Source organism: Lissotriton helveticus, chromosome 1_1, assembly GCF_964261635.1.
Source record: "Lissotriton helveticus chromosome 1_1, aLisHel1.1, whole genome shotgun sequence".
NCBI classification, from domain to species: domain Eukaryota; kingdom Metazoa; phylum Chordata; class Amphibia; order Caudata; family Salamandridae; genus Lissotriton; species Lissotriton helveticus.
This window is the reverse complement of record NC_136057.1, coordinates 2,133,849,361-2,133,877,012: the sequence shown is the minus strand read 5'-3', so window position 1 is coordinate 2,133,877,012 and position 27,652 is coordinate 2,133,849,361. Positions and strand designations below refer to the sequence as shown.

The following is a 27,652-nucleotide window of genomic DNA, read 5'->3' as shown; positions in this document are numbered from 1 at the left end:
ATCATTGTTACTAGAGTCTTTCAAACTTGTGTTTCTTGAGCATGGACAGTGTAAGCCATGCATCAGTCGTCCTATTCTTGTGTGTACGACACCAATAGGGCAAGGTGCGTTTAGGCCTGTGTTTAGTTGTTTGTCACTGTAGAGTGGTCAACAGCATTCACCTTCCGTACCATCGTATTCATGGCATCTCAAGGTAAGTATATGGTTACTATTCTTAACTCCACTTACAGTTACCTTGATAGGCGAGTATAAGTGGAGCCAACAGTAGCTATATACTTACCTTACAATATTGTGGTAGGTTGATGAATTGTATGCAATATTAATGTGCTGCAATCTATCACATGCAGTATAATGACCCATGGCCCTGGGTGTAATATATTGTGGAACCATTATTTGAACTATGAATATATATACTTTGCATGGAGTTACTCATTCAAGCTGGCTGAAAGTGCTAACAAATGGTTGAGGTTTGTTCACTATTAAACAATTGATCTCTTTAGTGTTTGGACTGATATGATTCTCAAGTCCACCCTTATCCAGGAGTAGCTACTAGTGCTTGAAAATCTTTCTTCTATCCATTGGCTTGAAAACATTGAACCAAGATCAGTTGATGCTTACGTAGAGAACTAAAATGATGCCATATTTCAAGTGTGGCTATTAGGGAAAAATATGGCCTAGGCATGCAGCAGGAGTGTGAAATCCCAATGTCCCTTGGTAACAATTAAAAATGTCTCATACAGATGTGTAGTAAGACCATACTTTGAATTCTAGTGTGTATTGTAGCGTTCAGTAAACTATCTCAGCATGCTATTTAGGAATGTAACATTTTTATGCTGGACAGGCACTGTCCCATATTTTCAGGAAGACCACTGCCTACATTGTATGTAAATGTGTTGTATATGGATATGAACCCACTGGCTCTCCACCGCCTCTCCACCAATCTTAATCAGTTCTGTCTGAACCTCTAAACTTTTCTGGTTTTCTAAGTCTGTCATTGGTTTTTGTTTCTTTTTAGTACTCCTAATGCCAAAAAGCCCTCTGGCAAACATGCGCATTAGGAATAATACATAAAAATAAATAAATAAATATAGACATCCTAAAAATAGGAAACTGATCTGCCCTCCTGGAAATATGTCAGACAGGTTTAAACTATTAATTGTCTCTCCACGATACGTGCAGTGGTACAACTGTCAGAAAAATTTATGATAAAATGAATGACAGCTGGTTTTCAGAAAACTATTCTAACTTCTTCAGAGTTCGAGAAAATTGTTAAATGGTGACGTCTTTAAGGAGGCGGCCCTGCTCCTTTTGCACTTACTGGAGTGTGTTGCAGTCACAGTGAGCTACTGTTCTAGCACAGCCTGTGTCAGTTCGGTAGAACTGTCACAGGCAGAACCCTCAGACACAAGGCGTAACAATTGTGGCATTGTCTGGTGATGGAGTGCACTTCCTTGTGCTTAATTCAAATAACAATCGCGCATTATCTATTTTCAGATCTTTATTTTTGCATCTGCATTATTCAGTGCTGGATATATAGGCCAACAGGCAGCGCTTTGTTCACTTAGCTAAAGTACTTTAAAAACATTTTTGGCACACATAAGTCTTCCTGCTTCAATTCTGTAGTGAGAATTGGTCAAGGCGTTAGTGATTCACAATGTGTCACTTACGTAGACGTTCACTGTAGCTCAAAGAAGCACGATTACGCTCGAAGCAAGGGATTCGGAATTAGGTTTTAAAGAGACAATCTCATGAGGCACTCCACCTGACATGTTAGTCAAGCCCAAACTTTGCTTTTTTATTCCTGATTTTGTCTTGTCTCCAAAATGACCTACTCTCAGTGGCATAGCAAAGGGCGGTGGGGTGGGCGGTCCGCACAAGGTCTGGTGTCGGCCCACCCCCGCTCTTAGCTGCGGCCATCACAGGGCGGCAAGCACTGGAATGCCCAGCACTCACTACCCCCCACTCTTAACGGCCGTCGAGAGGCGGAAAACTCTGGGACCGCCACTGGCGGAAAAGGGCCTAGCTGCACCACTGCATACTCTAATTAAAGAATCGCAGTATCTGGCACCACATATCAAATAATTAGCCAAACTAGCCAACAGCATATTTGATTTGATTTGGGGGTCCTCTTTTGGTGCCTAAACCCATTTAGGCTGCACCATGAATTACATTTCATTCATAAAGCTTGAACAGTGATCCTCGCTATTCCAGCGCTAAGAGAAAGACTAAAGCGCTTAAAAAAGAGTTTCTGACCTAATTGGCCAAATCTGTTTAAAAGGTAAACCAGGAAAACATCATGTGCAAAGGTTTAGTGTCAATGAACATGTGGCAATCCTTTGGTTAAAATAACATACTGGGATAAAAAGAACTACCGGTCCAAAGTCCACGGCAGAAATAGAACATTTCATCACAAATGTGCCTCACTTTGTCCAACTGTCTACAAAATGCAAGGACTGTGTCTGGAGCTAAACATTTTTTAAAAACATTGAAACCGTGAAGCTGGAGCTTTCCGTGAGTGGTCTGTGGGTGCTTTGAGGATGCTCTGTCCTCCAATAAGGGCATTCAACCACTCTCCACAAAAGATCCCCATCTCAATTCGTTTTCCAGGCTATAGTGGTCCACGTGGGGTCTGTTCGCAGCTCTCTGTTAATACTTTTGTATTTGCCATTTAATACATGACTTTAGTAATTCCTGATTCCAGGAAGGACTGTGGCAGATCTGCCATGTGTGACATGTAATACACATGTACACATTTGAACAACTCTTCTGGACCCTGGCATTTAAATTACATCCTCATTCATTATCACCTCATTCAGTTGTTCTCTGCTAACAGAGGCTCAGGGCTGTTTTAGTATGGTTATATTTATTTTCAAATATTAAACATAACATAGTGACTACAAATAATACAGACAAAATGGCAGCGGGCTTGTCATAACGGCAGTGCCTTTGCAGAATCAGTGACCTTGTCTTCAAGAAGGTGTTGTGATTTTCATGATGTAACACACATGAGCAGATCAAGACCACCTACTAGAGGTACATTATGACATCAACTGAACCATTTATACTATTATTATCCATACTAATACATTTCTGTTTGGATTTTGCGTTCCACATCTGGTTGGTTGGGAGAGAAGGGAAATCCTCTGTTGAGAGTCAAATATTGTAGAAATAATTGCCAACCCACAAAATCTTTTAGTCTGGCACATCATTGTCATATGTATTCCCCCTGAGACTGACTATTTAATTGAGTCTTTGATCTAACTATTTAGCTCAGGCCCCACTCCTGCCATATGACTGATAGCTACTTGCCTTCTGGACAGCAACAATGCAAATTTAGTGGTCTTTTCGTGCTTCCTTCTTAACTTGAAAAGGTGAAATCCCTGTACAAAATGCCCCCAGGTCCATTTGTAGAACTGGTTTTGTGCCAATGCTATATGTTCTTTCTAACGGCATACATAATTCCTCTACAAGTGACATAGCTTAAGTTGTCTTGATCGGCTGGTGCACTTTTACCACCAGCCATTTGCCATTCTTAAATGGCTTCTTTGTCTGTCTCAATTCAGGAAATTTCCATGCGAACCATTCAGATGTAATTATCGTGCCAATAACACACAGCTTTATTTGTGTACCATTCGCGAGCCAGAATTGACTCAGCTTCTCACCTCATATTTAAATATGATAATAGTCTATGGGGAGTCATATTGGGTGCATCTCAGTGCAGGAAATATTGAACCCTTTCTATCTAAATTTAATGATGGATACAACCGGGGGATCCAACCCCTTCATTATTAGGGGAAATCCCACCTCTTGCCACAAACAGACCTCACACCCACGTTGTGCATAGGCACACCTTATGCCACACAAATGGTGTCAGTATAGCAAATCCAGACATCTTAACCATGTGTGTGCTAACTGGGCAATCATGATGGGTACTGCTTGTAATGTAAGGTCATATCCTGTGCCATCCTACTAGTTCAATTTATTATTTAAATATATGTTGAGGAAAATGTTTCAGTGAATGGTTTCTGGATTGAACAAAGAAAACTGCACCTTGGGCCTTTCAGAGACTCTCAGTTGTACAAATGTCTGGTTAAAGATGATTGACGTGTCTTCTTAAGTGCCGCTACTACTTGGCCACAGATCACCTGATCACAAAATGCGTATTTAAATCCACACTTATTATCTGAGGTGGGCTGCTTGGTTACAAAACCTTTGTTAGCAGTCTTAGAATCCCACAAATACAGTATGCATAAAAATAGACAAAATAATTTTAAAATATGTAATTACTTTTCAATTCATAGACCTCATATTATAAAATCTTCACTCTTTCTTCTCGCCTGCTTGCAATATAAGGTGAAATGGCCACACTATTGGCTATCCACAAACATTATTTGAATGGAGCGGCCTATTGAGTTGTTGGTTACATTAGCCGTGCCCAGTAGCCCAGTGGCCAGAAAGGCCTTCCAGAAACTCACTAGATGCACCATTTGCAACTTTTTGCCATACTGTACCCGCACATATTTTATTTCTAATGGAAGCATGCTCGAAAGCTGAGCTAAAGACAGGGGCTGATTTCGAGAAGATTTGACTACAGCTGACAACACTAAAAGAGTGACACTACTCCACCCCTCCACTACTTACCAAAGCTGAAAAAGCTTTTAGACCGATGAAAGGAGTTCTCAGCTTTAGTCGCATAAAAACAACTCGAGGAAGGGGCTTATGTTCAGAAAAGCTAGCAACCTAGAATGTGTTTGAGACCAAAATACAAAAGGCTTGAAGATCGCTTCATTTATTTTTAGTTTTGTTTTTCCAAAAGTCAAAATGTATTCTCTTTGTTATTCCTCTGCTTTCCTTGCAGAGGCACGTCATTGTTTATTATATATTTTTATCAAGGTAAATTGTGTGCATCTTGCCAAAAAAGCTACATGCCTTGGAATGTGGCTTGGTACTCCAAAACACAGACTCCTTTGGTAAACCAGATGGCCTTTTTTTTGGCAAGGTCTTGAATACAAACATTTTAAAAATAATTTTCCTAGAAAGAGAATTAATTTAAAAATGACAGGGATGAGGAGTGCACAAGGCCTATTTTTGATTAAACGGGGCGGGCGTAAGACAGGGCTGTGTCCTCGCCCCTTTTCCATTTTCAGTCTATAGTAATGGGGTGCAGGCAGCCGTGAACGAGTCTACGAAAGATGTGCCCATTTTAAATGCAGCCCCCCTCCCAATTCTGTGTTATGCAGATGATGCAGTATTAATAGCAAGAACTGAGGCGGCTGTAGAAACTTATAGAGGCCTACTCAAAATTTATGAAAAGTCTGGACTCCATGTTAATGAAGCAAAATTGTTTGTGTTAGTGGCAGGGGCACGCTCTAACAAATTTCCAGCATTTCACATAGAGACACGCAGGCTGGAAGTGGTGTACACCTTCTCTTACCTGAGGGTTCTTTTCGATCACAAGCGTTTCTCTGTAAATATGGTGGCTAATAGCATTATGGAGAAAAGTGTAACAGCCATTTTCAGTTTTATTAAGAAGTTCGGGACAAGCCTATTGAGGTAATAAAAACTTGTAGGCAATAGATTCTTTACAAAGAAAAAAGGATGATTTTTTTATAAAAGGCTACTCGTTCTTCCACGCAGCTGCTCAAATTATAACTGCCATATTGAACTTGGTGTCCCATATCTTTCTGATGTTCTCCGGTTAGCTCCCATATTGCTATGGCACTCGATCTGGAGGAGGGACACTGTCAACTTGACCCAAAACATCATCAGGGCCTGCCTATCCCTAGACCACGTACATAAGATTCCTTGTTTGCAATATGTGAAGTGCACTTTGGGAGCTTTGAAAGAGCTATGCTCTAACCCTTCCACTTGTCTGACTATGTCGAAGACAAGAATTAAAGAAATCTTTTTAGCGAAGGTTGTGTATGAGAGAGAGGGATTAAATCGACTAAAATCCTAAGTAAAGCTGTACCTTATGTCCCCTCCCATCACATAGGTCGATGAATCATATTTAATGTTTGTGACAAACTCTCACCACCGTTTCATTTTAGTGAGTTTTTGTATGAATTACATTCCCTTGATGATGGGCTTACCAAACAATAAGTACTCATTAAACTATTTGCCAGCCTGTCCTTGTGATGGAAGGTCAGCCAAGTCGGATTTACATATATTGTCCTTTTGCAGTTTTTATGATCTCCAAAGGGTTATGTTCATTCTCCCTCTTTTGCGCAAATATAAGTTTAGGCAATGTCGTCCAGCCTTTATTTTTATTTAAAAACTGAGTGACCCATTTCTATGTTATGCTACAGCCCGTTTCTCTGGTCTTCCCTTAAAAATAGGAGAGCCAACATAGAATGGTAGACCTGACGATAGCAGAGGTGTATTTATAATTCATTGTGATGGCACTATGCACTTTATAAAACTTCGATGATGTTTTTTCTTGTTTTTTTATTTGTTTTTAACCTAGGATTTTAAATATGATTTTTTTTCTCGTTTCTGTTAATTATTTTATGTAATATGTATATTTTTAATGTTGTTACTATCTTGCGTACTTTATATGCTTTGGAAACATTGCGAAATAAAGATTCTTGTTTGGTTGATTGAGTGATTGAATGAATATAAAAACTTGATGTAAGGTTAAATGAATGTGGACTCAGAAGCGTATTTGAAAAATCACCCGACATTATTATCCATGCACCTAAAACTATTGTAAAAAGAATTCCATGAGAAATCAAACAGCTAAACAATCCTGTTGGTAGTCTTAAAGAAATGATTTTCAGTGCTTATTTGTAATGCATCTCGCTACTGAAGCACCAACAGAGAGAAAGATCATACGTACGAAGATATTTGCCAAAAGAAATCTTGGAAATATTTGAAACCTAGTTGAATTATTATTTATTTTAAATGTTTTATCGAACAGTATATATTGCCACTATATTTCAGGCAGACAAATGTCTTTAATACAAAGGCAAATAAGTTAAGTGAACACTTGAGAAAAGCTTGGCAGCAACTTTCAGCTCATGTTCTGCAATTTCATCCACTCAAGCATTCCTCCAGGACTGCCTCACCAGAGAATAGTCCGTAAGGTCTTCTTTTTCAACCTCATTCTCTAGCTACAAATTTGTCCCTGTAGTCTCTCTCTCTGTTGTTGGTTCTTAGCACCTTGACCCTGCATGAGAGACTATTAATGGTTTTCAGAGAGGGAACTGCATTTGTAGCAGATGCTGTGTGTCCCAGCTCTATTTTAGAAGTATCTCATCAATCTTGTGAAAAAATTGCCGCTGATACCCGAATGGGGAGCATTTCAAAGAAGTAAAGAAGGTGTGGGAGGATAACCATATCTTCAAGGGCCACGTGGCCTATCACAGTCAATGGCAATGTGGGCCAGAAGCAAAGAGATTGGCGCAGAGAGGATAGTTGTCCTTGAGCAACTGAGTTTTGGATTGATATATCTGCACCCCGATATCTAAAAGTGCACGCTTCCAGCGGATCTCAGCCCATATTTCCAGAGGCTTATTATTGGTGCACAGAGGATGCAGGGAATAGGTGTTAGATTTACCAAAGTTCATCTGTAGGCCATACACTTCACTAAAACGTGCAAGCACAGTACCGACGCACTCCTTGATCAATCATTCCCTGCATAAATATAGTAGCATATCATCCTCATATAGAGAGATGTAGAGCAGAGTACCATCAATCCTTGAAAGGAGTTACTCTGTCTAAGTGTTAATCCCAACTGTTCAACTGCTATGGCAAACAGAACTGGGGATAGTGTGCAGCCTGACTGGTGCCTCTACCAATGGTACAGGAGCTAGAAATGATCCTGCCAGTCTTAATACATGCTGTCTGACCAGTGTACAATAGACGTGTCCAATTCAAAGTAATCCACTGCCCAGCCCCAAACTAGACATAACCATATGGAGAAAGTCTCCTTGTAGGGAGCCGAAGGCCTTTTTCGATGCTGGGTGCTATAGTGCCATGGCCTTAGGATATGCCCAAAGGGAAGAGTCCAAAACTTGGACCAGCCATCTGATGTTGGGTACTGAACTGTGACATAGTATAAATCCAGATTGGTCAGGGTGTATCAAATTGTGGAGCCAAGGGAGCAAACGATTTACCAGTATTTCACTGAGGATTTTATAATCCACGTTTACAATCCTAAATGCCCACAAGTGGTGGCCAGGGTAGCTGTACACTTTCATCAGTAGGAGAAACTGGGTAGCAGTTAGTAGGAACTCTCTCTTTAAAGTGGCATTGGCCCCGTAAACTGGACTGTGTTTCTTTTCTGGCTTATCTGGTCTGTGAATGAGGACAAATCTTTCTCTTCTTATCAGCAAAGCTTTATAAGAGACACCAGTCTCTCCATCACACGTAGGTCATTTCCATGCCATACCTTAGATCTGATTGTCACCTATGTCCAGGTGATGTTTCGGACCTATTTCAGGATGTAAAGGATTCAGATCCAGCCTGCCTTTTGGGATATGAAGATGGCCCCTCAGTTAGCGCTGACCCTTTTTTGCCAGAGGTTGACAGTGTGTTCAGGTAGATATCCCTATCCTCATCCTGCTTGAACCTCAAGTGTAGATTCTGTATATGTCCACAACCTCTGGCCCCTAGCAGACTCTTGCCTCCCCATCAGCACGCAGGAGTTGGAAGTGGTTTACAAGGGGACAGGACCTACCAGCTTGCACCGTGCTGTCTTTTTTTAGGCTGAGGCAAGGCTGAGTTGCTTATGGGTAATTCCAGTCAGTAGTGGCACGCATGAATTAAAAACAGCTGAAGGGAGCACAATGGTTCAGACTGATTCAAGTATTTCCATTATTCCCTTTGTTGCTGTGTGGTGCTCTTTATTTGATGCGGGTATGCCCAGATGTGGCTGTAGAGCATGTTTTGCCAATGAAACTCGTGCTGTTCTTCGTCCATAAGACCCAACAATGCTGACACATGTCTGAGATTTCTTGTTTTCTGTTTGGAGGTGACATGCATCCTGGAGCTGCGATCTTGCCTCAAAAACTTCAAAACGAAATGGTAAATAAAAAATAAATTGAACTTGGAGAGGGAAAAACTGCACTGTTTATCCCGAGCTTACTTTTCGAGCCTAATTAGTTTCGAAACAGTGGCCCTGTTTCTATTTACATTTCTTGTGACTTCTTTATTCTCCAAGCCACTCCACCAAATAAATACCTTACTAATGAAATTATAGATTTTTACTCTATGTTCCAAGGAAAATAGTGGAAAAGGCCCAACTATTTTTTGCTATCGCTGTTTCCCTGCCTTTGTATCTATGTTGAACAAACTCCCACTCAAGAATTTTCAACAAGAGGCTTTTCTTAGTTAAGACCTTTGTGCACAACGGAAGTGACTGTTACTGCGGCTGCTGTTCGCGTTAGACTTTCAATTCCAGCCAAACATTAGAAACAATTGTTTCTATTTCTGCTCTTTCTCTCCCTCGATCTGACATTTCTGTCACCACCTCAGATTGGTGCAGGAGCCTCCAACGTTTCAAAGTGTACAGAGTACAGGCGGCTGCAGCTGTGGAGAAGAATAAGTTACATTCACGGTTTATCTACAAAGATTAATGCCAGGAGCTGATTTCCTGAAAAGAGAAAGAGAGACACATCAAAACACAGGCCCTTTGCTGACATCGCGAGATTTGAGCCTTAAACCTAAGTAGAGCACACACGTTGAATGTGACATGGGTCCCTCACCTGCTGTCCAACCACTTAAAGCGTGCATTTGACATGTTGGTGACTGAGGTCACGAGTAAACACACCTTTTAGAACAGAAACTTTTTTCAGCTTCTCCTTTAAATAAGGTGCATTCGGACTTCAAGGCACTAGCCGAGTGTAGTGTTCTCTTCCTTTGAATGAGTGGCATGGCTGCATTGCTGTTCCGAGGAAAGGTTGCTGCCAGACTGACGCTGTATTCCTATCGTAGGACTATAGCAGACATCAGGGGCCATCCTACATAAACTGTACTGTGGTACAAATACATAAACACTGTCCCTAAACTAATTCATACTGTGCCATTAAAAGTATTGCCTTAGAAGGCCTGGTACTGAGTGGCTGAAGCTATGGCAGCCCTGCTGAGGAGTGGTGATTCTGCACCATTACGGATAGAGCTTCCCCGCTTAGAAAGAATGGTACTTTCACACACTTCATACCAATATCCTTTTTATCCAATCAGGAGGGTGAAAGGAGGCTCATGTCACATGACTGATCTGCCCTCTGTCCTCTTTACTGATACTGCCAACAAATGCCATCCCTTTTCCACTCACACTTTTACAAATCTCTACACACACACACTTACACATTTCTACACACATCACAACTCCCTATGCTACACACCAAAGATTTCCAATATACAAAATCAAACCTTTGGCAATTGTCAGTAGTTCTTGTCTTGAGTATTCTGGCTTCATGGATGAGTATCTATAGAATTATCGATGGGCAGTAGTGGATGACTGGGTTGTTTTTAATCAGAGGGCTGTGCGTGATATACAGATAAGGGTAACGTTCAAGTAGTCGAGGATGTCACTCAGAGCCCTGTTGTGAAAAGAGCCCCATTGTCCACGTTTTACCTTTCTACAAATTGATGTGTTATCTACAAATCTGCCTCTACATTAAACTGTAGCACAGGGACAGAGTAGTAACAGGGATGCCATATATAATATGAGCCTCCCTCACTTTCAAATGTAAAAAAATACCTAGTCTCCTGCCACCTACCTTAACAACCCTCTACGTTTACTCTCCCCCTTTTCTTTGACCTGGTGTCATGCCACTTACACACTCCACCCTCGTCAAACCTCTGTTCCATCTAAATATATATATAAAAATATCTGGCCTGCCTCCACCCACAACCAGCACTCACTCTCTGGGCTTTCCTCCGCTCTCTCCTGAGGCCATGTTGTCTGTTCCCACATGAGCTGAGAGCTGGTGCTTCGCTGGCAGTGGCTCACTGAGCTGCTGGTCAATATGGCTTGTTTTCACCTGTCTAAGTCACTTTTTCCCCTGTCAGTGTGGGTCTGCAAAGAATGTGGTGGTTGGTGCATTGTCCACATTCTTCCACCTCCACTGGGTCTCTGGCGACTCAAAAGAGGTTGAAGAAGTGGATGAGAAGGCCAGCCACTATTCTGTTGCCTAGCTGGTGCTCCCACAAACCCGGGCAAGATGGGAAAACATAGGGGAACCAAGCGCTTCCCCTGGTGGTGTAACAACAGTTGGAAAGAGCTTTTGTTCCACCACTTTTATGTTAGCGAGTAGCTGTATTTCGATCCAGTTATTCACAGTAAAGGCTCTACATGAGAGCCAGTCATAATATACACATAGAGCTTCAAATGAATGAAGCGATGTGAGGAGCACAGCACGAAGTACTGTAATTTGCTGGGTTCATGCTTAATTTGCTCCAAAATATTTGCAGGTGTCTAAAGATTTTCTTAGGAGTCTGTCGCCAGAGCTACCGAATGCCAGATTGCCATATATCTTCACTGTCAAGTCATGATTCCACTGCATGCTGCTTTCTTCCCCGGCCCTACTCTTTCAGTCTATTTACCTTACTCTTGCATGTTCTTTTTCATTTCTTATGTCCGTTTTTACCGCTTTCTCCCATCTTTACCTTTCGCTTTCATTTCCGTTTTCTGCTTTCCTCACTCTTCTCCTTAGTCAAAACTCTGATGATACAAAATAAGTCCTGGTCTGGTCCCAGTGGATGAGTGTTCACCGCCTGCAATCACCAGCACATTTTAAGCATTGCGTGAGTCTACCTGAATGAGATATATGGATTATTTGTTGTTACCCATTCCAGGACCAGAGGATTCTACGCAGATAAGAGGCAGGAAGAAACCAGTCATGTTGACCTACTGTCAACTTCAGCCAGGATTTAGGAAAGACTCCAAAGTAGCAATGATACTTTGCTCTTTATGTGGTTTTATTTTCGCCTCCCACAGCCTTGACTGATATGTGAACTGCATAGGAGGACCCATACGCTAATGCTCTGTGGTGTATGCTGCATTCCTAAGGCACATTTTTTTAAACTATATATTTAAATCTGTTGGCTGTATGTTAGCATACCACAAACCAGTGTTGGTATTCTGTTTTTGTGGTTGGTTTACTTTGCACCTGAAAGTTCATGATGTATTATACTTCAAAATGGGACAACAGTAGCAAAGTACAATAATGATGTGACCCTTTCTCTTTTAGCTGTGTTTTATGGCCTGGACACCCCAACAGTTGTGGGCATTGCCTTTGCAGCATTTCTGATTGGTGCACTGCTGACTGGAGCTCTGTGGTACATCTATTCTCACACAGGTACATTCATTATTTTTTATGCAAGAATAATGGTTCCAAAGTTAAGTTCTGGGTATTAAATGCGCGCACCGTTTACTTGACTCTATTTATATGTAGGCTGTTCAATGGAGCAATGTTGCATCTGCCCAAATAATACACTTGTTAATACACCTGAAAGAGTAATAAATAAAGTGAGAAAGAAGACGCATGTCGTGATCACGTTGTACCAAGTGTGGAAGCATTCACCTGTTCAGTAACCACACCCGCTGATGTTTCTTCAGAGATGAGCATCCCACAATCAGCATACAATATTTGTAGATGTGTAAAAAAGCGGATAGGTTTTGTGATTTATCCCCTTATTCATAAAGTAAAGTCTGACAATTGGGAACCTACACACCCCTAGTTAATTAAAAGAACGAGCACAGTGGATTCTTTGCTTGCCTTCGACAGCTTTATCCAATTATTTTTGCACCTTCTAGGTGTTGGACTGCATGGCCTGGAAATTAAATTGTAAGTTTCCAGCTGCTTTCATCTCCTGTTTTCCACCCTGTCTCCGGCACAACCAGTGGATATATTAGATAGGTGCGGGGTTTGTTCCAGCTCTTGCATATTTATAAAAGTGTGGGCTGGGCAACGCTCCATACCAATCAGGCACACCTAAACGGTATAGGTCCTTTTTGTGTATCAGAAAATGTCCACACCTTGGCAGGTTTGTGGAGAATAAGGAAGCAAACAGTGCACTAGTACACTGGACAGTAAATTTGGTCTATTATGATTTAATGTGTACGAATATTGGAGATTTAAGATGTCAAATCATTGCTAGAGCTAATACCCGCGGCAGTGTTGCCCCACTGCTTTTTAGCAGTGTAAAAAAGGAAAGATAAAGTGATAATAACTCGCTGTTATTATCATTTTATTTGACCTTGCTGAAGCCAGTGTTGGGGTGGTGTTTGGCTGTCGTCACAGCCAGCAGGGGGATAAGTGGTATGTGCACTTGGGTGCGTGTGATAGTTTGACCGGCCTTCTTGAAGAGGGAGTCCGACTCTTGCCGCTGCTGAGCGGCTGCCTCGGTCCAGACTCCTCCCAGTGCCGCCGTAGCTTGCTTGCTGTGTTTCCGGGTTGTCCGCGCTGAGAGGACGCCCGTTCCCGGCAGCCCGAGCAGTGATCAAAAATGCCGACACGTGTCAAAAAGGAGCCCCCGGGTGCTCGAAGACCTCAAAACTCAGACCCCGCTACCCCCGCTGACCCCATGAGCAAGCCACAACTCCCGCCACGATTACTTCGAACACCCGTCCATCAGGTAGGAAAGAGCTCACGACCGCTTCAACCCAGCGGCTGCCATGTTCCCCGCTATTCCTACCGGAATGATTTTCCCGCAAATGCTGTTTTGTATCAGCCGCCACTGACTTAAACATTCCAGAAAACGTGAGAAAATACTGAGGGTCCAATTCACAAAGATTTTTGGTGACTTACACTTGTGATACTCCTGGCTCATCCTGGATTGCAGAAGTAAGGCTCGATCCTCCTAGCTGACTCTTGGGATTCAGGAGTAAGCAAGGAATACTACCAAAGTAAGTCACATGTTCTCATAGACAATTGTAGGTGAATTTACCTTTTTTCTTTGCTAATTTGTAAATGTGTTACATCAGTGATAGTACTTGGGCCAGGTATGTTGATTCTAACATATATCTTTTTACTTTTTCCTCGTTGATTGAAAATAAACATTTCTCCATTATCAGGGGTGTCGCCTGGTCAGTAGGATTCGGGTGGGGGGGTGCGTTTCAGATTTCCCAACAATCACACTGCATATCTTGTCAAAAAACATTATTAGAGGCATCACACGAGAGGGGCTGGAAGAGAGGAGCGCGGCTTGCTAGGGGTACTTAAAGCACAATAGTATTTAAAGTAACCAGTTTTATGGCAGAGACAAAGTGTGTTTTGTGTGTTTTTGTCTGTGTGTGCTTGTACAAATCCAGGGTGAAATCCGAGAGACATCCAACCATATCCGACTGAAAGCAATGGTATCCAGCTATTTAGTACAGAAAACATTTTTTAGATCTTTAAGAAGTCTTCTTAAAGGAAACCTCTGCTGGAAATGAAGTTTCTTTCACTCCTAGTGTAGCATATGCATTGCAGACACTTCATCGCTGATTGATGAAACCGCAAGTTACCTCATCATTGTTTCAAACAGTATGCTATTTAATTATTTTACTTTAGAGGTAATATAGTGCCAACGAGGCCCACAGGTTTCTCAATACGCTGAACCGGGATGCAGCAAGTAATATTTTTGGGTAAAAATATCATACAAACCGCAAGAATGCATTTTTACAGGGCAGTTAATCCCGACTAGACCACGAATACTGAGCAACATGTGTAAGAAGCTGTAACAGTCACCACAAAACATTCTCCTATCAAACTGTGATTTTACTACAGTTATTAACGTAAGAGAACCTTCGGTCCGACTTCCAAGCTAAGAGGAGATGCAACATTTGCTACATGATTCGATAAAATGAGATTAGACCCTTTAATTATAATATGGACTAATATGGAATGCTAATATGGACTAATATGGAATGCTATCTCCCGGCACTAGTCTCTGAGGTGAATGTTACCTGAAACTGGTAAACGTGAGACTTTAGCTTGCTCTTCAAAGAAGAAAGGTTGGACTTTCCGGAGGAGGGCGGGAAGGGAATTGCAAAGGCAGGATTGAAGGCCCCCAATTGCCGACCTTGACCTGGCAGGGAGATAATGGTGGATCTTGACCATCAGGGGTTGATACATTTGAAATTAATTCCAGACCCATCAGTAACCAATTTAAAATCATCTGACTGCTGTAATGTGGTCCATTTTCGTTATAACCTCCACCACTCCGACAGGTTTATTAAGAGCTATAAAAATCAATGTATCTGTGCTGCCTCCCCCTCCAGATACCTGCTCTAAACTGAACACCTTCTACCACAGAGAGACTGTCAACCTAGATGAATGTGCATTATACGTTTGTATTATAACTCTAAGTCCTTCTTTTGTCTCTCTGTACATGCCTATGGAATCTGATACTCCAAGAAATGAAAGGAAATGTTGAATTTAACATAGCTATGTGTAAGTGGACATTTATCTAACTTCCAGACACCCACCCAGCAGACACTTAATCAACACTTCCCCTCCTTCCAAACATAATGTGAGGGAATGTTGACCACCACCCTAAGACAACAAACTGCCTACCCATATCAAAGGATTGTCCTGGGTGTCATTCCCATTGAACAAGTGGTCAGACCAGAACTAGCAAGTACAAAAGACATCAGATTGCTTCCTACTCCACGAAGAAATAACCACCAATCCCCAATTACGTCCTTCGCTATTAGCATAAAATGATAATAACTTTAAGTCATTATAATTTTATGCTTCGTGCTGCTTTACGGGCGGGTGAGTGGGCGAGGCTGCTCTGATCTCAGAGCAGGGCAGGAGAAGAGTGGTTTGCCCACTCCTAAGTACGCAATGACTGGTTGGTCGTCCCACTCGGGCCACCCAAACCAGTCTTGCGCACTTCCCTGTTCTCCATGCAGGCTGCATTACAGACTGCCTGGAGAACAAGCCCAGTCCCTCATACCCTGTTTGAGAGTTGAACCAGGACGCACAAAACCAATCACAATGCTGAAGTGAAGTGTTGTGATTGGTTGGTGGGGCCTGGCTGTGCTTCCATCCAAAAGGGAGGAGAGCAGGAGCGGGGACGCGGGACCCGATGCAAAGGTACGTTTTTTTATTTTTTAATGTATTTTATTTAAATATGCGCGACCAACCCCTCCTCTGCCCCACCCCCCTGCGTGAACCCCTGCGCGACCTGCCCACCCTACCACACGCAAGGCTTGCCGGCCGTCACTGGTCACACCAGCACTTTCCTCCCTGAGGCAGTAAGGAAAAACACCACATACTCTCACAATAATACCTAACACCGTATCCTAAACCTACACAAAGATCAAATGGGATGGAGACAACCAAAACTAGCTTCTTTCTTTGATGGAAAATCAATAAAAAAAGTAATGGCAGGAATGGCCTTACTCTTGGGTTTATGGCAGAGGCTCAGCATTGCCAGTTATCAGACTTGCTCCTGGTCTAAATGTTGCCATCTAGCATGTTATTGAAGGTGTGTGATGCTCCTCTGCCCCACCCCCCTGCGTGAACCCCTGCGCGACCTGCCCACCCTACCACACGCAAGGCTTGCCGGCCGTCACTGGTCACACCAGCACTTTCCTCCCTGAGGCAGTAAGGAAAAACACCACATACTCTCACAATAATACCTAACACCGTATCCTAAACCTACACAAAGATCAAATGGGATGGAGACAACCAAAACTAGCTTCTTTCTTTGATGGAAAATCAATAAAAAAAGTAATGGCAGGAATGGCCTTACTCTTGGGTTTATGGCAGAGGCTCAGCATTGCCAGTTATCAGACTTGCTCCTGGTCTAAATGTTGCCATCTAGCATGTTATTGAAGGTGTGTGATGTATGTGTATTCAGTGACTAAACATCTCACCACTTCTATGAGCATGGAACACTAAGTGACCTCATTGGCTCGAAACAGACTCTAGGTGGTGTTTCATGTTATTCCTGTCATTTTCCATTCCACAGTAGATTATTATAACTTTGACTTTACAAGACAGAATTTGTGTCAGTGACAGCATCTACAGACAGTGCTTCGAAACTGCGTCGGGGTGGCAATATACAAGCATTTTTGCTCACTCACTCATATTCTGTTGGGTAAAAATGAAAACATAAAAATGTTATAATTCACAAAGTAATTCCTTTTAAGCAGCAGAGTGGCCACTTTCCCCTCATTCGGCTGTTAAGGACTGGCAGAGGGGCCAGCAAAATGATCTTATTAGCAGGACAGGCCTTTTCACCTGTTGCCTGCTAGGAAGAGCTGTCAACCGGTATCTCATGTGTTTTAAAAATTATTCTACCAGTCCCCTGCAATTGGGTACATTACCCATGAAGGTGGGGCATGGATTCCACAGGTATGCGCATTACTTAAGTGTGCAAAAGATACATGTGGAGAGTGTAGGACACGTGATCGTGGCCAGACTAGGTTCCCTTTTCTATTGGATATACTTTAGGGGTACCTAAGATGGAGGATTGGAAGGAGAGCTCAGAGAGAAATCCACATTTGGCAGGTGTTGTATGTTGCAGCCTTTTTGAGAGATACTCAAGCTAGAACGACATCCTTTAAACTGACACAGTAAGATAGAGAATACACAACAGCTTGCAGCTTCTTGGCTGTGTATACTTCTCCAAGCTCCAGGAAACAAACATTTACAATTAAACGGCTTAGATATAAACTTTTGTGCTAGTAGAAAAAGCATCTCATCCTTTTGCCAAATAACTGAATAATAATGCTTATTACCGAAAAAGGAAAAGCCTTGTCTCTCTAAATGGTCATTTATTCCCTTCAGACTTTCCAAATTAATGGAAAGCACAAGAATTGTTTCCCACTAAACCCAAGCATCCCATATAACAAACAGGAGCAGACTGTGTAAGTAAGAGCTGTAGGGCAGGGTCGTGGGGGACGACTCGACTGACGAAAATGAAATAAATAGTGAATTTTCCTTCGTTGTCTTTCGAGTCGTCCCCCCACCCTTTCCGCTGCTCTTACCTGCACGGCCGCTCATGATAACAAATGCTTAGAAGCGAAGATCTGCATGCTTCCAAGTTCAAGGTCCTAAGCAATGTCACTGTTGCTAAATACCCAACTTCTCCACAAGTTTACACACGAGGAGCTATATTACATATAGGGTGCACTGTTCCAGTCGGTGCCACAGCCTTCCTAGGGCAGCTTACCCTTTTATGGTCAATGCACTGTTCAATGTGCAGTCACAAACCTGTGCCAGCTCTTTGAAGCTGCTGGTCTGCCTTTCACTTGCACCCAGAGATCCAGCCTCACTTTAAAAGGGGTTGCTTGGGGGTTTGCTGGACCCCATCTCAAAAGGCACCTTTGTGGGGGTACACTCACTGTGCACCACATCCATGTGATGTGCAGTCTGTGCACTTTCTGATGGTCTCTTTGTCTCTGCAGCCATGCCTGTAATATTCCACAAGCGCGTAGGCAAAGGATTCCTAATTGGCAAGGAGCTAAGCCCCCTCACAAATGAGGGAACACCTTCTTGGGAGCGTATGAGTGGTAAATGCCTTTCAGTGCGATCAATCTTATGGAGGGGATGCACAAGCGTTAAGGATTGCAGATGTATTAGTCCTCTTTGGTTTGCATCAACCTTTGATGTGAATTATCTGGAGTCTGTCCCATGGTTGAGTGTATCTGTTTGGGTGAGTGTGCTACAGTTAATTTACTTTAGCTGTTGCTCAACGAGGACCAGGAATGCCGATTCATAACATTGGGTAGTTGAAGTGACATCACATACCACTTGGACCATCGATCAATTAACAGGGTTGAGCCCATGTGCCAGTCTTTGCCCTTCAAAAGAGTGCTCTTTTTTTTTTTTTTTTACAAATTTCTCTTAGTATAATACAAGACAGCTGTATTTCGTTAAGTACCAAACCTAATATTAAAAAGTGTATCAATACACGTTAAACCACTAGAACACACGTTTTACAGGGCAGTTTATCCCTATTAGACCAGTAATACTGTGGAACATGTATAGGAAGCTGTAACGGTTGCCACAAAAAAAATCTGGGATGTTACTAAAGTTAATAATGTGAGAGAACCTGTGGTCCTCAACTCCAATATAATAAGAAATGCAACATTCACTATATGATTAGATAAAACTAAAGGGAAATGTGACTCTCACTGACAGTTCCTGTCAATGGATTAAAAGTTTAATGAATGGCTCTGTCAAACTTTTAAAAGTTTTTGTATTTTCGAAAATAAAGTGCCAAAGCTAATGACCCCCATACAGCGAGAGTTGTCTCCAATGGCGTGGGTGTCATTTTGCTGTTTTCACTGCCCCTTACTGCCACTGTCTATTCAACTGCCCATATAAAACCGGACGGCCGATCGTATCATATGGCCAAACCTCGACAGCCCTTACTCCGTCAGGCCATATGAGGGGTATGTCAGCAACAGAGACTGAGTAATCCCTGTGGCGGAATTACTTAATGTCCACCCGTCTGTTAGTCAGACAGGCCTTCAGTTTGGCCTTGCAAGGGACTTCCCTTTGCCACACTCTAATTCTGCGCCCTAGTGTTTACTTTGTATCACTGCCATTGTCCTCATGTCCTTTTGACAAGGGTAGCAAAGTGGCAGGGGTAGCAAGGGTCAAGCAAAAGCAGCAATCACTACCCTTGCCTATCTCTAATTGAAATCCATATCGAAGAGATTTGTACTGTCGGTACAAGTTTCTCCTAAATGTATGGAAACATAAGAGAGCCTCTCTTCCAGGTATTTCTGCGAAAACTCCCCACACCGTGTAACCTTGGTAACACCATCTCACACTGCTGAAAATGCGTTTTTTTTTAGATGATCAAAGGAGAAAAATAAGTGATTTACCATTAGCAAAATTATTTTCTCCTCATTATTTATTTTCTCAGTGGAATATTACATTCATTGTATGTGCTGAAAGTGTGGGGGGAGACAAGGTGTAAGGCTGTTTAGATGAAAGTAGGGGCAACTAGATTTAATTAGAAGTATGCTGAAGGAGTAGTTTTTTTAGAAATGGACAGGTGGGCACTGTAGGTGGAGATTCATGGGACCCATAGTCTTGCACAGACTGCAGAGGTGGTGGTTCTAATTATGCAGTAGGGCTCCTTCTCGAGTAGAAAGAAGAAACAATATAGGTATAACTGGTGCAGAAAACTAACCACAGGCACTACTTTTGTTACAGGTATATAGCTGTTCTTAATATGCCCTTGATGGTTTAGTTTGGATCAACCATTTTTAAGCAGCTGTTCATGTTTCATGCTGTCATATGGAAAACTTCAGACCCTACTTTAAACATTTGCTGAATTTAGTTTAAAATTTGATTCAACTAGTGCCTCATAGGTGGGAGCAGTAATCTGTTTATTGTTTAATTGGTCATTTCTAAACTGAAGCCAATCAGTCTAAAATATGTGTTTATCCAATTCCACTCGCCTTGAATGTTTTCTATTGAGTAGAATGAGACATTCCAAACGTCATACGGCCAGCAGACCTTGTACTGAGGGCTTATTACAATTAACTCTCAAGGCAGCCAATTATATTTGGCAATTCGAGATAAAAAGCGACTCTCCTTGGAGTATTATTGGCCCGCATCCCAAGTCTGAATAATAGAGAACATGTCGCAGTCTGTTTACTGTTAGTCGATAGGACATCCAGTATAGCAGTGCTAAAAAAGTCCTTAAGAACCCCGATGCCTTTACGTAATCTGCCTGTGCAAAGTAACTTATTTGGATTAAGGGTACTGGAAAACATTATTTCACAATGGCTGACCAACAGAGTTGGCATTTTCTTTATGGACCTTCTCTTGAGATATGTGTTTCATGTCACAGATCATCGCCTCAGTCTGGTCTGAGATATACGACTGTGCTTGTGATTACTAATGTTATAAAAATGTTCATTTCTTGGAAAATGAGTCCAGTCTTGTTTTCCATTTTTTAAGCATAGCACTGAGACTATGGAGATGGAAGCTGTGAAGTGAAATAGGGAACTGATCAAAGAGTAGCTCTTGTCAAGTTTACTGCAACAAAAGATGATTTATTTACCTGAATTCAAAAAGGCTCTGAAGTGTTCCAGGGATCTGTTTTAGACTCAAGAAACAATCTTCACAAAGTTAAAAGGAGTTCCCAGCTATGTTAAAAAGATGCAAAGGTCAAGACACAGCACTTTATTGTGAGAGATGGTGCAGATTTAGAGGTTGCTAATTTTCTGAAGGATGTAAAACAATTCTACTTATTTTTAAAGAAACAATGTTCTACTGATTTTGTAGAATCGTTGGATTCTGCATTTCTCTGGATATAGAACACATTCTGCAAAGGACTTTCTCCAACGTCCATCAAGATAAGACACAATGAAGCATTGCATTTTATGATACATTTGGTCAATTAGAATTATCCAATCCAACACTGCAGACCATCCTGGAATTACTAACTTTATAACCTTTCTTGTTGGAGGGAGAATACATTAAGTGGATTGCATGTGAACTGATTGAAAAGCAGGATTGAGTGTAAATTGATAGGGAGTGGGAATTTGTAAAGGGGTTAAGGCTTCGGGGAGGAGTGAGTGAAGAGAGTTAAACATATCACTGTAAATATTCTCTAAGGGCTTTTTACACCTGAAAGACAAACATTAGCATTTAAATTTACAATGAAAGCGATGCACCTTTGGAGTTTGCAAAATAGTTGGTCTCATTACTTGACTATCTAAATGGTGAAATAGCTTTCTTCAATAGAGAATAGGTGGAACCTGAAAGAAGTTATGACAAACCAGTTGGAAGATCCAAGAGGGTAAATGCCAGAATATCATGGATTAAATATTAGCTGTAAAAATAGTGTGTAATAAATAAAGTCCACAAAATATCACCCTAATTGAGTATATACTAGAAATTTTACACCAAACAGGATGATATTTTTGTAAAAGATATTCAGGATAGAATATTTATGTCAAAAATGTTTTTTTCAAATATAATCTGACATAAAGCCTTCAAGAGACTATGGTATGTGGAATGTTCAAACATTGGCTGAGATGTTGGGAGTGCCATGTATACATCTGGATATTACATAAGGCATTTTATAGGCAACCTGGCTTTTGACTGGTTACCAGTATGAGACCTTATGAGTTCTATTGATAAGTAATAACGTGAACCACAGAATTTTGAATTATCTCAAGACAAGTAATAAGCTTTGTTGAAAAATAGTTATGAAGGGCATTACATTGTTCCAGTGAAGAACTGATCACACCGCCTACAACCTTGGATATTTTGGCATAGAAAATGAAAAAAAAAACGTGTGTTGTTTTAAGATAGAACAGCAACTAGTGGTAACTGTCTGATCTGGGGACTCGTAGCAATGTGAGAAGCAACAAAGTGTGAGACATGGGTGGCCAAAACTGGAAGGCAGCTGTGGGTAGAAACCTAAAGGTTTGGCAAGGATTTCAGGTGGAAATAGGAGAAAGGGGCACAACTGTTGATATGATATTTGTGAGACAGACACAGATGGACCTGTCTTGTAGCACAAAACACAATAAATGGGAGGAGCTACGGAAGCCTCATTAACACGGGAATAAATGTTGTCAAAGGCTGGCAGTAAGCGAACAAGGGTCAACATGGCTCTTGTTTACCCTTCATGCCAGATCAGCAGAAAATCCAATTATCACGTCATCCCATCCTGCCACACAGCGAGGGTATGAATAGATTACAGCAAAACAACAGTAGCAAGTAAGATGGAACTGCACTGACCAGACTTGCTATTTTTTCCAATGAAGGGTTAAATGATGTTGAGACTGAAGTTAGGAAAGATGTTGTGGTGCCCTGTGACCTTCCATGACAGTGGTTGTCAATCCCTATTTGAAGAACCTGTTGGTCCATTCTTGAATGGAATGCATTGAATCTGGGTGTTCCCTCCAGGAGCAAGTTCCATCCGCGAGCTCCTAGTTTTGATGGTTATCAATATTATGGATACAAGGAGTTAAAGCATTGTGTGAATTGAAAGGAGTTGACATTTAAGTTTCTGTAATTATAGAAGGTGAGTGCAGGTTTTGCGGCCTTCTTGACAAACCATGGGAGGAATAGGCTGGATTAGATTGAAGGAAGGGTCAAAGAGTGATACATTTTGCGGGAAAAGCCCCTTCACTGTTACTATCAACCACATGACTGGGTTTTCAAATTTCATTTATTGAAAATAATGAGATCTGCACACAGCTCTTGACAGGGACAACCCCCCTGCTGAGGTTTTAGCAGACTAAGTGAAGGATTTCTCCAATGTTAAATTGTTCTGACGTATTTTTTTACTGTGAGAATAATAGTACGCAGAACATTCCCTGTGCGCCAGGAAGTTTTGCTGATCGGCTTCATTGTATTACCCTGAGGCCCAGAGCTGGACTCTGTAGTCCAAGGACCATCAAAAGTGCACCCTTCTTTATTGAGAGTGTCATTCCACCCGCCTGAGAAGGACTGGACGTGGTGTTATTAGATTACAGTGGAAAGACGATGCCTTTTTACCTGTTACCTTCAGCGGAAGGGACCACTCCACTTTAACCTCATGCGTGTGGTGGTTTTTCCCGCTGCGCGCTGAAGTTTTAAAAACCCCGCGGTTCATGACGAGCTCAGCTCGTCATGAGCGCACGGCAGGTAAAACTCATGACGAGCTGAACTCGTCATCAGCCTCGAAGGGGTTAAAAGATCTGCTTTTAAAGAGGAGTAGGTAGAATGGGAACTCTACCTACTTGGTTTTATTGGGACACCTACTTAAAAGCACGGACAGGACCATGCAAATCTTGGAGCATATTGATTCTTCAAGGTAGACAACCTCAGAAAGGAGGCCTTTTGAACATTGTTTGTTTTCTGTTGTAGCATGACACCAATGAGACAACAGCAAAGTTGTTGACCTTGTGAATTGGAAACATCCCTTATCTCGGTGTATTATGCAAAATAACAAAAATAACACTAGTGATAAGAAATCACTAGTAATGAGCCAGCAGTAAAGAACCTCTCCCAAGAACTAAATATTTATGCGTGACTAACTGCAGAATCCTCTCTGCTTTAAAGTAATAATTTAAAGACATGGAAATCTATTCAAGATAGGTTTCCAAGAAAATGCATTATTATTATTATTATCTATAATAATAATAATGACGATGATGGTAATATTAATATAGTTGCTTATTACTATCGTTCGTTTCATTAGTATCTAATAGAAGGTATGATAGAACTAAATCAATCTCAATTCTTACATTATGAGTTCCTAAAATTACATAACATAGGTGTGCACTTGTGCTTGCGCGCGCACAAACAAATATAAAAGTAGCAGATGAAAGCAATACGGTCTCCCTTTAAATATGCGAAATTTGTCCTTAGCTTGTTTCCATCTTTTTTTGTTACCATTGTGGTTTCTTTTTAAGACTATTGGCAAAAAACGAAAATCCAGATTTGGCTGAGAAAAAAGCTATACCTGTATTTATATACTGTGGTTAATACCACAATATATGCGATTGGCTGCTGCTTAAAATCTGTCGTATTCCAGAGGCAACATAAGCACCAGAGCCTGGAATTTGAGACCTTGCTTTTCCTTCGGCTGTTCCCTTGGCTCAGAGCTGCAGGGGCCCTGGAAGGGGATAACTCCAGCTGCAGCTCATGTGTTCACATGGTAAACATATTCATAATGGCTTGTTTTTGATGAAAGAGGCCTTTCCTTTCTGGGGCTCGAATGAGCCTGTCAGCAGCACAACAGGGGAACAGGTTAATGGGGGAACGTGACTGAAGACAGAGGGACTTTAACTTTCTTCAAAACAACACTTCGTTAAGCCCATATCGTTTACAGTGAAAAGAAAACCTAAAGTTCTGTCCACGGTACAGCGTTCAATTCTAGAGTGCAGCTATTGGTATAATGAGCTGCCATGATGGAACCAGATGGGCACAGTTAGCGGCAACATCTGATACTAAGGGCCTCTCTGCTGTAGTGTCTTGAGACTATGCATGCCAGGAACCCGCGGTTCAGCGCGGACTGAATGGGAGAATTACGTAGCCATTTGGGGAGGTGTTAAGGTGTGGTTATTAACGATTAGGAGATATTGAGAAGTTCAGTTAAATGTTGTACGCTGATGAATAAAGACGTCAGTTATGAGGTCCGTGTGCTGGCATGTTCATTTTGCATGCTCCCAGGCTGGGGAGGACGCTACATCACGAGAAAACAGTTGAGTCAACGAAAGGCTTTGGTGCTCATCACGTACCTAGTGAAGCCAAAAAAATAACACGTGGTAGTTGGTCCGATTTGGGCACAGCTTTTAGTGAGGATCCGTACCAAAGCACAGTAACACATCCATGGTAGTTGATCTGGGCTTTGAGTGAAACAAGTATCTCACCCTTAACCATGACTATTCTAAGCAGAACACCCCTCCAACACTCGCTTGACCCACTTCAGCAATTTAATTATCAAAGAAACTGCCCCTAGAAGGAATTCTTAGCCGATATTGAAGTGAATAAAAAAGTATGGAAACTGTGATGAGTGGAATAGGGGTGGGGGGGTCAGTAAATTTCGGGGTGAGGCAACAAGCAGTATGGACACTGTTTATGGAAACCTAAAAAAAGATTGGGAACGTAGTTCCCAATAAATCCTACCCACTTCAGCCACTGATTCGTTGTAAACCAATTGTTTGTGGACACTTCAGCCGTATTCCTTGGGAGCCTGTGAGCCCACCATATTGTTCTCAGTAAGACCTTATGTATTTTCTCATACTGTGACCGATCGATATGCAGTACACAGTGATCACCTCTCATTTGCTCTAAGGAAAACAACCTCTATTGTCGGTAAGTGAAGTTCTCTAACAATTTTGTTTCTTCGCTCCATCACCCGCCATTTTTATGTTGTCCAGTTCCACACCATCCTTTTTTTATCTTGTTAAAACCAGAGCAGCAGGACAAAATGTTACCCTTCGCTGAACGGAGTGCTAGTCACTTACTTGTTTGTTGTAGGAACTTTGGGGCAGTTTTTATTCCACGGCTTGCAGCTCCCGCTTCGCGGGAGCCGCTGCGCACAGGAGTGCGTGTCTTTTCACCAGCAGCTGATTTCTGAGGGCGGAGGCAGGGGCGCGAGGTAAGGCGTGGGCTGCGAGTGTGCAGGGACTCCAATACCCAGGAGTCCCTGCGAAGACCACGGACTCACCATCCGGTCCGCTCTCCCCGCCGGCCCGCCCCCTGCACACCTGAACCTGCAAAAGGCGCTCTTCCCTGCTAAACCCCTGGGACGCTGAACGGAGTGCTAGTCACTTACTTGTTTGTTGTAGGAACTTTGGGGCAGTTTTTATTCCACGGCTTGCAGCTCCCGCTTCGCGGGAGCCGCTGCGCACAGGAGTGCGTGTCTTTTCACCAGCAGCTGATTTCTGAGGGCGGAGGCAGGGGCGCGAGGTAAGGCGTGGGCTGCGAGTGTGCAGGGACTCCAATACCCAGGAGTCCCTGCGAAGACCACGGACTCACCATCCGGTCCGCTCTCCCCGCCGGCCCGCCCCCTGCACACCTGAACCTGCAAAAGGCGCTCTTCCCTGCTAAACCCCTGGGACGCTGAACGGAGTGCTAGTCACTTACTTGTTTGTTGTAGGAACTTTGGGGCAGTTTTTATTCCACGGCTTGCAGCTCCCGCTTCGCGGGAGCCGCTGCGCACAGGAGTGCGTGTCTTTTCACCAGCAGCTGATTTCTGAGGGCGGAGGCAGGGGCGCGAGGTAAGGCGTGGGCTGCGAGTGTGCAGGGACTCCAATACCCAGGAGTCCCTGCGAAGACCACGGACTCACCATCCGGTCCGCTCTCCCCGCCGGCCCGCCCCCTGCACACCTGAACCTGCAAAAGGCGCTCTTCCCTGCTAAACCCCTGGGACGCTGAACGGAGTGCTAGTCACTTACTTGTTTGTTGTAGGAACTTTGGGGCAGTTTTTATTCCACGGCTTGCAGCTCCCGCTTCGCGGGAGCCGCTGCGCACAGGAGTGCGTGTCTTTTCACCAGCAGCTGATTTCTGAGGGCGGAGGCAGGGGCGCGAGGTAAGGCGTGGGCTGCGAGTGTGCAGGGACTCCAATACCCAGGAGTCCCTGCGAAGACCACGGACTCACCATCCGGTCCGCTCTCCCCGCCGGCCCGCCCCCTGCACACCTGAACCTGCAAAAGGCGCTCTTCCCTGCTAAACCCCTGGGACGCTGAACGGAGTGCTAGTCACTTACTTGTTTGTTGTAGGAACTTTGGGGCAGTTTTTAATCCACGGCTTGCAGCTCCCGCTTCGCGGGAGCCGCTGCGCACAGGAGTGCGTGTCTTTTCACCAGCAGCTGATTTCTGAGGGCGGAGGCAGGGGCGCGAGGTAAGGCGTGGGCTGCGAGTGTGCAGGGACTCCAATACCCAGGAGTCCCTGCGAAGACCACGGACTCACCATCCGGTCCGCTCTCCCCGCCGGCCCGCCCCCTGCACACCTGAACCTGCAAAAGGCGCTCTTCCCTGCTAAACCCCTGGGACGCTGAACGGAGTGCTAGTCACTTACTTGTTTGTTGTAGGAACTTTGGGGCAGTTTTTATTCCACGGCTTGCAGCTCCCGCTTCGCGGGAGCCGCTGCGCACAGGAGTGCGTGTCTTTTCACCAGCAGCTGATTTCTGAGGGCGGAGGCAGGGGCGCGAGGTAAGGCGTGGGCTGCGAGTGTGCAGGGACTCCAATACCCAGGAGTCCCTGCGAAGACCACGGACTCACCATCCGGTCCGCTCT

The 27,652-nt window shown here is 43.0% G+C and overlaps 1 protein-coding gene across 2 annotated transcripts in view; it reads left to right on the top strand.

Annotated features, from left to right (window-relative positions):
• The window catches only part of TGFBR3 (transforming growth factor beta receptor 3), a 344,310-nt gene that overhangs the window by 290,577 nt on the left and 26,081 nt on the right, over positions 1–27,652 (top strand). For both annotated transcript variants that reach the window (XM_078646301.1, XM_078646305.1), the window contains exon 15: positions 12,198–12,305. In XM_078646301.1, coding sequence (XP_078502427.1) covers positions 12,198–12,305 — 108 coding nt within the window. The remainder of the gene's footprint in view (positions 1–12,197; positions 12,306–27,652) is intronic.